The sequence below is a fragment of the Haemaphysalis longicornis genome, unplaced genomic scaffold (genome assembly GCF_048455015.1).
Source record: "Haemaphysalis longicornis isolate Haplotype H1 unplaced genomic scaffold, Haemaphysalis longicornis Haplotype H1 scaffold_2, whole genome shotgun sequence".
Lineage (NCBI taxonomy): Eukaryota > Metazoa > Arthropoda > Arachnida > Ixodida > Ixodidae > Haemaphysalis > Haemaphysalis longicornis.
The window spans coordinates 269717213-269730589 of NW_027526295.1; the positions used below are offsets into that span (position 1 = coordinate 269717213).

General features: G+C 46.4%; 1 protein-coding gene and 1 long non-coding RNA gene across 3 annotated transcripts in view; one reads left to right on the forward strand and one right to left on the reverse strand.

The window, feature by feature from the left end:
* LOC144170691 (uncharacterized) overlaps positions 1–13377 on the reverse strand; it is a 50335-nt gene that overhangs the window by 35674 nt on the left and 1284 nt on the right. The gene's annotated exons all lie outside the window — the stretch shown is intronic.
* The window catches only part of LOC144170688 (uncharacterized), a 20015-nt gene continuing 7127 nt past the window's right edge, over positions 490–13377 (forward strand). The window contains exon 1 of one of the 2 annotated variants that reach the window (XM_077700632.1): positions 490–804. In XM_077700632.1, the coding sequence (XP_077556758.1) occupies positions 778–804 (27 nt within the window). In that variant the 5' untranslated portion in view covers positions 490–777. The other variant, XM_077700633.1, reaches the window with a different exon arrangement.

A 13377-nucleotide genomic window follows, 5' to 3' on the forward strand; every position in this document is an offset into this window, starting at 1 on the left:
AGAATGCTACGCATTAGAAGATAATTCTCTGAATTTCCGCATAATTTTTTCTGCTTGCTGGGACTCATCAAGGAGGCTTCTCTTCAAGAGGATTTCGCCCGCAACTGCAAGCGTACGAAGGCCGATTGGTTCAGCTCGGCTTGTAAACATTGCGGACGCTTACGCAAGCCATATTAGCAGCACACGGGAATCACGCGCACCATCAGGTGAGGGTGCGGACCAGCCCTCGCAACCTTAAGTCGACAGATACGCCCTCGGTCACACCGACCGAGTGAAACCCTTCTCGTTCTCCCGCGATAAGGTATTCACGCGGTCGCGTGATCGCTGGCATCACGTGGTCACGTTTTTAATGGGTGTACCTTCCCTTTCAGAAGAGCCATTTTATATTAACCTTCGACGTTCCAAGAAAGCCTATTCACATCGTCACGCTCTTTCTGATAATCAACAATTTCATCCCCGCCGGCAAATATCAGGGCAATATATATCAATACGAACGCTTTCTTATCGAGTTGTTGACTTGGCGCCAAATGCCTGTACAATGTGTGTAGATACTGCCTCTCCAAATAAGCAACGTCCAAGAAGGGGACACAAGTAAAACAGTGGTTGGCGCCAATGGCTTGACGAAGAAGACAATGGTGCAGAGGAAGCGCGCAGAGCCATCGTTTATCTACGTTCTGTAGGCGTAGTCGTGAGAACGCTCTCGTCGAAAAATCATTTCCCTGGAAACGCAAGACTTGCCGCCAGTGCCTTTGGGACGTGTACGTGCTGCGAGAACGTATGGGCCGTTCGCTGACCCTTATCCAGGTGAAGAACTCTCCTCTGTGCACTCTCAATGTGACGCAAGGGTACCGAGATAAGAGTGGCGCCAAGGATTGCCCTCCCTTTCATCTTCCTCGCCCATGTTGCGCCCTTGAAACAAGCGCGTGTCATGCTGGGATGGTAAACGCAACCGGTCGCAACAGCAGGCTCAGATCCGGTACGCTTCGGACTGTGAAAAACGGGCGGGACCTGGACAGCATTTAACGGCAGGCAGCGTTCGTTGCGGATTGATGTGCTCAAACCTCTGCTAACAGGGCGAGCCGTATCCCAAACAGCGGAGTGAAGACACGGGACTCTTCGACTTGAAAGTGAAGGTGGGTTCCGCAGCTGATTGACGGCTCTGGCTGTCTTAAATATTGCTAAAACGGAACCGACGTTTTTCCTTTTTCATGGAGGGGTCATATTCGGTAGCCAGCGCACTTCTCCTCAGCGCTTATCGAGGCCTTACAGAATTCCACAATGCAGCCTTCCGACTCACAGCCGAGACGTGTTACTCTTATACAATATTCATAACGATACGCAATTTTTCTTGTAATACCACATATTTTAAAGCATGTCTCCTAGTTGGTGGAGCGTTTAGAATTATCTAAGCAACGGCTGGGAAGTTATCTTAAGCAAAATGTGCATGTTTTTGTGCCGTTTAAACCCCTTCTTACCAGGGCTTACATCATGCGTTGTAGATTTGTTGGAAAAGGCTTAAGATATAAAATCATTCCCCTAAGTCTGGCATATGTAGGCCTTATTATGTTGCCATTGCACATTATTTCTAAGATTCGAATGTGGGAGCCATGATTTTTTATTTATATATGCCCGTGTATATAGGCGCGGTGATTAAAATTAGTGCAACCAAAAGAGTGGCAGTAGGTGACACAGTACGTTAACCTCACAACCAGTTAGTTCGCGTTCGCGGTTACTTTTTAGACTCTATTTCTTACTTGTTGTTACTTTTATTGACCTAGCCAATGAAATATCTTATGTGAAAGATCATGTTCCCACAGACAGTTGATTTGTTTTACAACGCATACAAAGCGCGCATTCTGTTTTAGAAATTTAACGCGAGAACACAACGAAAAAGAAGTGAAACGACAGACATACGCTCACAGATTAAGTCAGAGCCTTGAGGGGTGGGCGACAAAGAACATATAACAGGGCCCATTGTACTAAAACGGTACCTCAACTGAACACATTGTTTAGAACGTTGGTGCGTAGTGTCTTAAAAAGTGCATAGTGATGCAAGTTAGGTGCATACCGTGTTCTCACCTTGCCGAACAATGTGTTTTATTAGGGCACGCATGATTCCCCACGTATCATTTTTCCGAGAACTACCTTCGCTGTCCGGAGCTATCGGCACTTCGCGGACGAGCTTTTATTGGAAAGACATACTACCGTGAACGCTTGGCTTCATTCAACTCATCGAGCCATAGTTCGCGTTTAGACTCCTATAGGAGTCAGAACAACTCAGTTCCGATAGAAAGATGTAGAGAAACACTTTAATTGGAACAGTTACTATCCTCAGAATCACTTTGCACCTACAAGGAGTATATTTTCTCAATTTTCCGAACGCACTTTTTTTTTTCAATTGTCTGATGTGGTAGTACCAACTCCAAGTCGTGTCTTCGCGGCAAGATTAATCAACATGTAGAACCGAAACTATGAGAAACCCGTTCGGGAATGGACGATGGGAACCATAGAATTATAAAAAAGGCGATCATAGGAGCCACGAATATCTTTAAAAATCAATGTAATTGCAATGTCTTTCGAAAATCGAAATAATTCGAAGCCGCTGACTTGCGCGCCCGCTTTATTCTACACGGAATACGTGTATACGATGTTATTATTTGTTCGTATGGGTTTCACGGTATTTTGAGTGTGCGTACTGCGAGCGGGATCGACGGTAGATCACATCCGATGATGTCAGCAACTAACGTAAAAGGCGCCCGGTTATTCCGGCCTGATAATAGGATATATAAAAGTGGCAGTTGATCTTTTGTCAGATAGTCATGTAGTGCATCATATGTTAAAATGCACCTTCCAGGTAAATAAACAAGGAAGCAAGAAATCCATCATTCCTGAAACGGTGCGCACAGATTGTATTCAAATTTGGTCAATTCCCAGCGTGGAGGTGTGTCACATTTGCGTATATGGCTATCGTCTGTCGCATATATGGATTTAGCGAAGCCACGGGCTTGTCATTTTTAGTCGGTCATATACATGAGTTTGTGCCATACGTAATGAGCAAGATCGACCGCTTTTATTCATAGAAACAAGGCCTTTTAGGCCGCTAGAGGGAAAGATGGAGTGGTGGATACGGAAAGAAAGAACCGTTTGGTGAAATCATCCCGCGTCAGCTAGAGACATAAGGGAGCTCGCTCTGATCACGCAGCAGCCGAGAAGGAGGGGCAGGCCCCGCATCACACATCTATTGCCAGACCACTCATGATAGCGTAGTTGCCTGATCGCTGTGGAAATTCAGGTGGATTTTCCCGCGAGGAATCGGAGGGAAATGCACGACGCAGGCAATCGCGGCCGTCCTGAAAAGCCTATCAATGCCAGATTAGGCGCGGAACACGTTAGATAAAAGCTGGGAATGTCAAAAAGGACAAAATGGGGTTTAATACGTGGGAGTACGTCCTGAGTAGCAACGCCGTGTTTTTTTTTTTTTTTTCCTCTCTCTCTTGTTTGACAATGCTGTTCTCAGCTGCGGCGAGTACACAAGCTATGGTGGATTCTTTTTTCGACTCCAGAACCTCAGGACAGGGCGTGCAATTGGAAGGGGGAAAACCCGCAGCGAAATATTTGCAACGAATCATGGCCGAATGATTGAAAACTTTTATTTTTTGCCTTCTGGGACTGATAAAACATGCACGGGAGACCACCATAACAATATCTACTTTTCGCAAAGAATCCAGGCCGAGTGATCACGACTACCACTTCGTAAGTACAGGGTTGTAGGTTGGTTCCCCAAAACGTACAAACTGGTCAGAGCATTTGACCACGGACGCACGCGCGCGGCACGCCCGAAGATCCAAAAACCGGTTTGGCATTGCTAACGGTCGTTTTACAAATAATAGATCACTGCACGGGTGGTTGGCGCGTTAATGTTAAAATATAGGTCAGTGGGGCCAACACAAAGCAAAAGGCAAGTCCCGTGCTGACACTCCTGCGATGCGGTTCTTTGTCTCGCTGTACCCCCCTGCTTTAAATTCAGCGCATCCTATATCGGTCACCAGCGATATACCAACGATATGTGATGGCTGTATCAGAGATGACCTCGATGGATTCAGCATACTGCTATTTTGGCATCCGTCCGCCCACCTGCCGTTATCAAAGAGTAAAGAATGACCACTGTTAGGGATTCCTGGAAGAATTCCGTGGGAGTTATGGGTGGCGCTCAATTTTCTTCCACTGAACTATCTTTCAATTTTGAATCAGCAAAGCCGAGCGGATACAAGTTCCGTACTCAGCATAGTGGGGCAGAAAAAACGCCCGATCCGCACAAGACTTCACAGGTAAACTTTGCAGGCACCCTCCCCTTTCAGGCATGCGCGGGTGAGGACATATGCTGGCATAAACTGATACATGCCCGTCCCCTGCCTCTTATGCGACAGAATTTCGAAGTAACTCGTAGACTGCGAGTACGTGCATTTAAGCTTGGCAAAGTAGTGAGCAGCATTTGAATCTCAATTTCTTCAACTTTGTAGAGTTCAACTCACAAGAAATAACAAATGCAACCACGTATGTCCAATGGCACAATATTTCTGCGTGCAGAGACTCTAAGCACGAAAGGAAAGTTTAGAGCAGCGATCACAGAATGGGGAGGAGCAGGACTGGGGTAGACCTGAGAAGCAAAGAGACGAAACTACCGGAGAAAAGTAAACTAAATCTAGCAGTCAGCAAGAGGCCGGGCGCACGCGTTTAGAAAAACTCTCGAGGACGAATTCGTGATCTTAACTGGAGAAAGAAAAAATAGCGCTGACAAACTAAATGACATCCAAACTAGATAAGCACAGGTTAAGTAGTAGCTGTAGGGAAAAGGGAACTTGGAAAATGAGCTGGTGAACTATATCGGAAAACAAAGTTACTTGTTGGAGCCCACAAAAATACGAAAGTGTTGAGAACAACCAAGAAATTTAATTTGCGGAGTTGTCAAAGTTAATTAACAGAAGCAACGTTAGTGGCATTCAGCCTACACGGAAAATACTGAAGACAAAGACGAAGAAGCTTTCCGTTGGTAGAGATAGAATGTATGCACTCATAGACTAGTCTGGTAACATAACAAAAAAACATGGATGAGCTAACGAAAGGATCTTGAAAGGAGCCGTAGTAGACACAAACACGAGGGAAAGAAGATGACAGGACGACGCTGCACTCACAACTAATTTATTAAAACTGCAACACAAACGTAAGTACTACCGCCGAAACCACGTGCTCTCACATCATGACGCACATCACACGTATATCAAACTGCATGTACTAACACTGATTATTAACACACGCACCGATCCAGAAACGAACATTCTTTTTCATGCTCGCTCGCTAATGCACAAATCGCCTCTTTTCCTAATATGAAACGCTTCAATGACTTCCCTAGTAAGCTGATTGCCGTGAACCGAAAGGGTGGTGGTATCACGAAATATCGGAACACATCCGTGTTCAGAAGAATGTTTGTTGACATATCAATACGTCTTGTGTTTGAGTGAGTTTTAAAGACGATAGTCTTTCTTGGGCTCCTTAAACCCAGAAATTTTGGTCTGTCTGTATGTCTGTGTGTCTGTATGTCTGTCTGTCTGTGACTCGATTCAGCCACCCGGCCAAAGCAAAACGATGCCTGCGTAATAGTCTTATATAGTCACAGCTAAATCTACCCGTCAATGTCCGGTGTAATGTTCATACTTCTCAACATTGTTAAAGAAGAACAAGACATTACGCAAATATGAGACAACAAATCAATGCAGAAGTGATATTTGCAGCGTTCCTTTATAAAAATTCAAACATGCTTGACTTTTGCGAAATTAAATACTTCATCAATTGCAGAAAAAGAATTCACTCCGCCGTCGCCTGCTGTCGCCCGCGCCACTATAGCTTCTGGCGCCATTTTAAGAAAGCAACCGGCAACAGCTACGCAAGGCTCCACTATATAGGTTCCACGTTCTGCTTGCAACGCACGTGGAGTAGGGAAACGCGGTTCTATAAACGTTGAAGTAGGGCGCCTCGATTAACGCGCGTATTCGCCGTACGGCAGCGTTCGCATCGAGACGCCCGGTTTGGAGCAGTGGAACGCGGGAAATTTAGAATGATTTAACAAAACATTTGGCGTCTTTACCTTGGGAGGAGCGCGACGCAAGAGGGACAACATGAGAGGTAAGAGGAAAAGCGAAGAGAGGCATTTACTTCGCAAAAGCCGATAATCGTCTTTTGACGGCATTTGCAACGAAAGGAGCAGATACGCGGCCAATTTTTTTGTGCTATATTCTATTTATTTGTGTTAAATCTTATATTTATACAACGACCGGTTTGTTTGATATACACGTGTGCACAATCAAAAGGAATTTGATATACATCCCCCGTTTTACAATCGAGGTATCTGTGCTAAAGAGTACAACTTTTCTTTTTAACTCTGAGACCAGACTTCACCAATTTTCTTGCTATGTCACCTTATACTTTACCCATCTTACCGGGAGCTTAAAAAAAAAAATTTGCCCCAAAACGGCCGGCTACATTTCTGAGACCGTGAGACAGTTTGGGCTTATAAAAAGTGCGGCAAACTTTTTTTTCTTTTCACGAGGTTCGCCATCCCTCGGTCCTACGGTGGCAAATTCTTTTATCCGCCTAACAGGCTGCTGCGCTGTCACACTAAAAACACATTACGGAAACCATGCAGTTCTTAACCGTGCCAGTTGTGCCAAAAAACTACCTGAAACCCGGTGAAAACAAGACTTAGAGAGTGTCGACAGCAAGCCCGGGAAAGCAATGCCATTTCTTACTACCTTTGAGTGCGCGGAATTAAAATTTAGTATCTATTTTTCTTATCTTGAGCTATAGGTCCAGCCCACATGCGTATCAGTTAATTTAAGATCCACATCTAAAAACTGCAGTTGATAATTACTCTGTACTTCATGCGTGAACTGCAGAGCAAAGCTACACTTCTGGAAAGTTTGAACCATGCTAGTAATTGTCTGTTTAAAATCGCATTTCTTCACAACTAGAAAGTCACCCTACGTACTTTATTACTTTGATTGTTATGCTGTCTACGTTATTTTCAATATTTCTATCCCCTCTACCGAAAAAATCTTGCTGAATAGCCGTGCAACCTTTGGCCCGATCGAAACTCCAAACCATTATCAATACATATTACCGTCCCATTCGACACAAGTTGGTGCTAAATAAGAAAGCGCGCCTATCCAGCCTGTGAAGGTGGTTTGAAAGCGAAGCTGTAAACGACACCCAGAACGATTACCCATACGACATCACTTGAATTCACACACGTGGCTCTACACAGAGTGAAACTAGAGGCAAGTGAAATGCACTTGACCACACCTTTATTTATTCAAAGAGATATTCTTTGATAAGGTTAAATCAATGCATGATTCATCAACGGTGGGTGGGTGTGTAGTATTGGTGAAGCACATGAGTGGAGAGAGAGAGGTAAACTTTATTTTGAGGAAGTGGCTCGAGGAGAATCGAAGTCCTATTGGTGGTGGCAGGTAACGGGCTGAAGGCCCGCCCCGTCCTGGACGTCTTCTCCTTGGCTTAGGTTGGCGGTCCCGTGGTGGCCGTTGGCTGGTGCCTTCCGGCGACCTCTTCCGCCCTCTTGACCAGGCGGACCTGTAGGCCCGGGTCGGAGCTGCGAAGCGAGGCCTCCCACCTCTCCTCAGAGGGGATTTCGGAGAAAGGGTCCTCGGGGCATGCCCACATAATGTGGGCCAGGTTGGCATGGGTGCCACATAAAGGCACGCCGAGGTTGGATAGAGGCTGGGGTGGACTTGGGTCATGGTGGCCGGATTGGGAAAGACTCCCGTCTGGAGTTGGAGCCAGACGTGGCTTTGCTCTAACGTCAGGGATTTGTCCGCCCCAGGATAGATCCGACGGGAGAGGAGGTAGTAGGTGGTAATATCGTGAAAACCGATCAGACGGTCCCGCGCGGTCCGGGCTCCGTCGTAAGGATACGGGTTCGGCCCTGTCCGGATAGTATATCCTCGGGCTAGGTCATGGGCCGCCTCGTTTCCCTCGAGCCCAGAATGCGCGGGGGTCCAGATCAGTTGTACTGGGGATTGCGGGGGGTTCCTGAGCAAACTTTTGAGCGCCGTTGCGGATATGCGACCAGCGGCAAAATGTTGGAGAGCAGTTTTAGAATCTGTAATGATTGTTGCGGGTGTGGGGGTGAGTGAAAGGGCGAGCGCTATTGCTGCCTCTTCCGCCGGTTCTGGGATGGGCGTCCGGTCTGTTACAGAATCGTGAATGCTGGTGTTGGGGTAATTTTGTACGGCGATTGCGGTGAAAGCCTCCTTGTGTCTGTACTCTGCTGCATCGACGCACACGACTTGCGGATCATTTTTATACTTCTTGTGCTGGGCGCGGGCTCGTTGTTTCCTGCGCTCGGAGTGGGACGTGGATTGCATGTTGCGGGGAAGCGGTTTGGCTACAATATCAGAGTGAATACTAATGGGAACTGTTTTCGCGTCCTGATATAGTGTGTGATATCCTATTCCTAGTTTGCTGAGTATGTGTCTCCCTGTGGGTGTTCGAGCGAGACGTTCGTGCTGTCCCATTAGGTGGGCTTCAACTAGTTCGCTGGCCTTGCTGTGAAGGCCTAACCCTCCCAGTTTGGCAGTGGACGTGCCGGGGGGAAGACGTAGTGCTGCCTTGTAGGCGCATCTAATGAGGACATCAATTTTGTTGGTTTCGGCAGCTGTTAGTTTAAGGTATGGAATCGAGTAAAGTATTCTGCTCACCACGAAGGCTTGGATTAGGCGAACCCTGTTCTGCTCGGTCAAGCCTGAGTTCCTATTGGTGACCCTTTTGAGCCAATCAATGGTTTGGTTTATATGCCTTTCTATTGTTTGGATTCATTTGTGATTTATTCTAGTGCATTGTATGTTCAGCCCTAGGACTTTGACGGCCGGGACCTCCGGGATCTCTCTACCTTCAATATGAACTTTGATGCTGAAGTGAAGCCGTTTTTTCTGGTTCGGGGCAATAACAAGTAGCTCAGACTTTGCCGGAGAGCAGGCCAAACCCGCTCTCCTGGCCTCCTCCACCACTACTTCTATGCCTCTTTGCAGTGTTTCTTCAATGTGCCCATCACTCCCCCGGTTCATCCAGAGGGTGATATCGTCTGCGTAGAGGCTGTGGTAGAGGTGGAGGATCCGTGCTAATTTCTTCGGTATGTCTATGATTGCAAGGTTAAAGAGTAATGGTGACAGTACGGCTCCTTGTGGAGTGCCACGACTGCCTAGCGGGAATGAACCTGAGACAAGGCTGTCTAGATGTATGGCGGCTGTCCGGTTTGGCAAAAAGTCCCTGATGTAATTGTAGGTTCTCTCACCCGGATTAACCGATCCCAGACCCGACATTATGGCCTCGTGTGAGACGTTGTCAAATGCTTTTGTCAGGTCCAGGGCCAGTATCACCGATGTGTCTAGGCCGGTGGATGGTTTGATCATTTGTTTTGATAGCTGTATGAGTATATCTTGAGTTGAGAGACCAGGTCTGAAGCCAATCATTGTGTGGGGGAATTGTTCCATTTCGTTCATGTGTGTTGTCAGCCGGGCTAGGATCACGTGTTCTATGAGTTTTGCTAAGCACGACGTGAGGGAAATGGGGCGGAGGTGTTCGATTTTGAGTGGTTTATTTGGCTTGGGGATTAGGACCTAAGTTTGCGAATCGCTAGTCGTACTTACCATAGGCCACCTGGTGGCGTTTTTCACATGAGTGGAAACTTTTTTTTTTTTAAGTAAAGGAACCTTAAACTCGGTCTTAGACGATCTCACTTCTCCTCCATCTCTGCCACCGCCTACGAAGGCGACGAAATCTGCGGCAGAGACGAAAAAGAAGTGCTATGCCATGTGTTGATGAGAGCATCCTAATTTTTATGACTGCTAGCGCATGCTCAAGGCGCGCACACGGCCGCTATACATGCCGTGGGCGGTGCGCACAGCGGCGTGAGAGGTCGCGTGACGCTATCACGTGACATTCAGCGAGAACGCAGGCGGTAAACCCGCAGATGTGCTCGGTGAGCGCACCGGCTGTCTGGCTGTCTCCGCGTGGGCTCGTAGCTCAATCGGTAAGACAACGGTCTGTCGCTCCGTTTGTCTATTCGTTCCAGGTTCGATTCGTGGCAGCGCGCATAATTTATTTTATTTGTTCGCGGGACTTTTCTGATTATACCAATGGTGGCGACAGAACCCTTTGGAGGGGGGGAGAGGTAAAAAGCTTCGCTTTAAAAGGAAGAATATCGAGAAAACTGCTTACCGACACGCCGCTACTGCTACAAAACTTGTGTTCATTGTGTTCCCTGTGATACAAAATTTAAACTTTTCATTATTTCGTCCTGCGGTATGCTATAGTGTAAGTTTTGTGTTTAGTGTTGTTTAATGGCTTTAGTATTCCTTTACAACTACAATGCGGTGAGATGCATTTGCCAAGCACTCTATAGTAACGAGCAGACCCTCTTTCAGGTGTATATGAAGGCTCGCAGTACCTGTGACAACATTTAAAGATGAAACCCTCAAGGCTTACTAAACCACTTGAAAGAGAACCTACAGCAGTTCAACGCGTCATGCAAAGAAGTATTATGGAAGCAACGCTAAGGAGTAGGAAGCAAGTGTGTTAAAACAGCGAACCAACTCGGAGGGGAAGACATCGTAGGACAGACTAGGAGAAAGAAATGGGTTTGGCCGGGAACGTAGCACGGTGAACTGAGAACGGGGGGACCATTTGGGTAGCAGAGAAGCTATGAAGAGATGGTACTACAAGTACAAAAGAGGACAAATAACAGGCAGGAGGTATGAGGCAAGAAAATCCGGGGGCAAAGAGTAGATTCGGACAGCCAGGACAAGATTCGTGGGCAAAATATGGGAAAGCCCTTCGTCCTGCAGTGGTCCTAGATAGGATGATGACTCTCCCCGATCTCCAAACAAAGCACGTTAACTTCTTTGTTTAGCTTATTCATTTTGTTAGGTAACAATGACCTCAGAAAGTAAACGCTGTATATCACATGGCGTAGTGAACTAAGCACCAGAAAACAGAGGAGTCTAAATATAACGCATTGTGTTGAAGTTATCGCCAACCTTGCTGTTTATCGACGTGCGCCGGTTAAGTGCACCGGGGCACAGATTGCTGCCAAAATAATCTACGGTATTTATTATTATCCATTTGTTTAGTTCAACGTACTATGCGCAGTATAAAACGAATGTAATTCAGTGCAACTTTACCCTGGGTCACGCTTCAACTGCTTTGCCGTCAGAAAACCAGAATTCTACCGTAGTCCACGACGCAAGCATTTTTCCCCGGTGAGTTTAAACGTAATCTGGAAGCCTGGTTATATCTTCGTGGGACAACTCGAGATGGACGTGATAGCGGTCAGCCTTGAGCACGCGCTTTACAAAATTTAATGTGCAGGTTTTCGAGCCTCCCTGTCACCTCGAATCCGCAAGAGGAAATAATAACCACAATTGTCCATCAATGCCTTATTCCATGTCGATCCCTAAATGTGGCAGCAATTACATTTACTAGTATTTGCTTTGTAATCTATGTCTCTCCTTACTCATCTTGTCATGACACGAAGCAGTATTCCTTACGCGAATTTCTGAGATGGCATTATTTTTCCGCCTGTACTCCCTCATGATCCCCCTTGCGAAGTGCTTGCCTCTCAAATCCCGCATCTTGATGTGTCTTTGATACACTTCTAGCTGTCTTACAGGCGCCCTCACTCTGTCTTATTGTTTTCCTGCAAATGCTTGACTCATATCGGTCGCTATAGTTTCGTGAAAGCGATGCGAAGATATTTTGTTAGGATAGTTAAGTTTTCGTAGTTCACATGTAACCATAAATTTGCCCAATCTATAATCATATCAATTTATGAAGTTCTATGATGTCAGAACAAAATCCTGCCATTAATCCTTCCTTTAACAGCTAAAAACCTGTTAATTACTTGGTGTAGGAATATTTTTCTAAAAACCAGCCCGTACAAACCATAAACAATGAGACATCAGTGCTGCTGTGCTTGTCGTTCTGTATCGCCTTCATAGCGTTGGTTTTCAAAGATGAATATTACCTGCAGATGCGCACGTAACACCTTGAAGGCCAATAAGAGGGCGTTAAATAGCGCGTGATCGCCGCAGAAAGCACTCTGCTTTCAAAACGACAGACGTCCTTCAGATTGAAAGGAAGTGCTGGAAAGCACGTCATTTCATTTTTCATTGAAACAGACAACGGCTGTTTTATTTATTATTACCACAGCAGTACAACGACATTCCTTGAAGTTTTAGAAACAAAAGTGCGCATAAAAATTCCATGTTAATTTGTAATCTCCAGCCGTGGACAGCTTTTGAGTAGAAACAAGAGACGTGGTTTGAATATTTATCGTCCTAGGAAGGAGGAGGTGAAAGCGTTTACGAGCAAACACGACTAAAACACGCTCGGACAACTTGGAGACAGGTCGCGGTCCTCTATTGACATCTGGCTTGCGCTGCAAGACATCTTAAGATGAAACCCGCCGCGGTGGCTCAGTGGCTAAGGCGTTGCGCTGCTGAGCACGAGGTCGCGGGTTCGATTCCCGGCCGCGGCGGCCGCTTTTCTGATGGAGGCGAAAAGCAAAAACGCCCGTGTGTACGAGATTTCGGCGCACGATAAAGATCCCCAGGTGGTCAAAATTAATCCGGAGCCCTCCACTACGGCGCGCCTCATCGCCTGCGTTGCGTCGGCGCGTTAAACCCTACAATCACTCAATCTTAAGATGAAGCATGCTGTCTCGACAAGACTGCACGCGCACTGGTGGCCATGCGTTGGTGCTAATTCTAGCAGGCGTTCCGGCATCCCAACGAAGAACTGAAGCGAAAATGTCCACGCCTCATCTTTATCAGCACGCAACGTGCTAGTAAGGAACATATTGTATTACTGGAAGCCTCCCGTCAGCGCGATGTAAATCGCTGTAATTATCTTCGCCGACGCGTAAGTAGTAAGCTTCATTGTTTAACGGCCAGAGGAGAGACTCAAGGTTGGACTCCTGGCGAAAGCTCAGCAGTTTTGTACTTAAACGCAACATTCAAGAGTACATGGCCTCCCATGTGATGGGCCACTAACCACTGGAAGCCCCGAATGGCAAATATAACGCACGCCGCAATTACAAAAAACCTAAATGCTAATGTTGGAGCAATGAACCAATTTCTGCAATACAATTTCTGACCAACTTCTCCACCAAAAAAATGGAAGTCAGCGCGGTAGCAGAATGCATTGATACAAAATTTCCCAGTAAAGATAAAGCCTGGCGAAATTTTAACTTGGAGGTCACTTCACTTATGCGAGTAGCCGAGCTTACAAAACGTCGGAAAATATCAC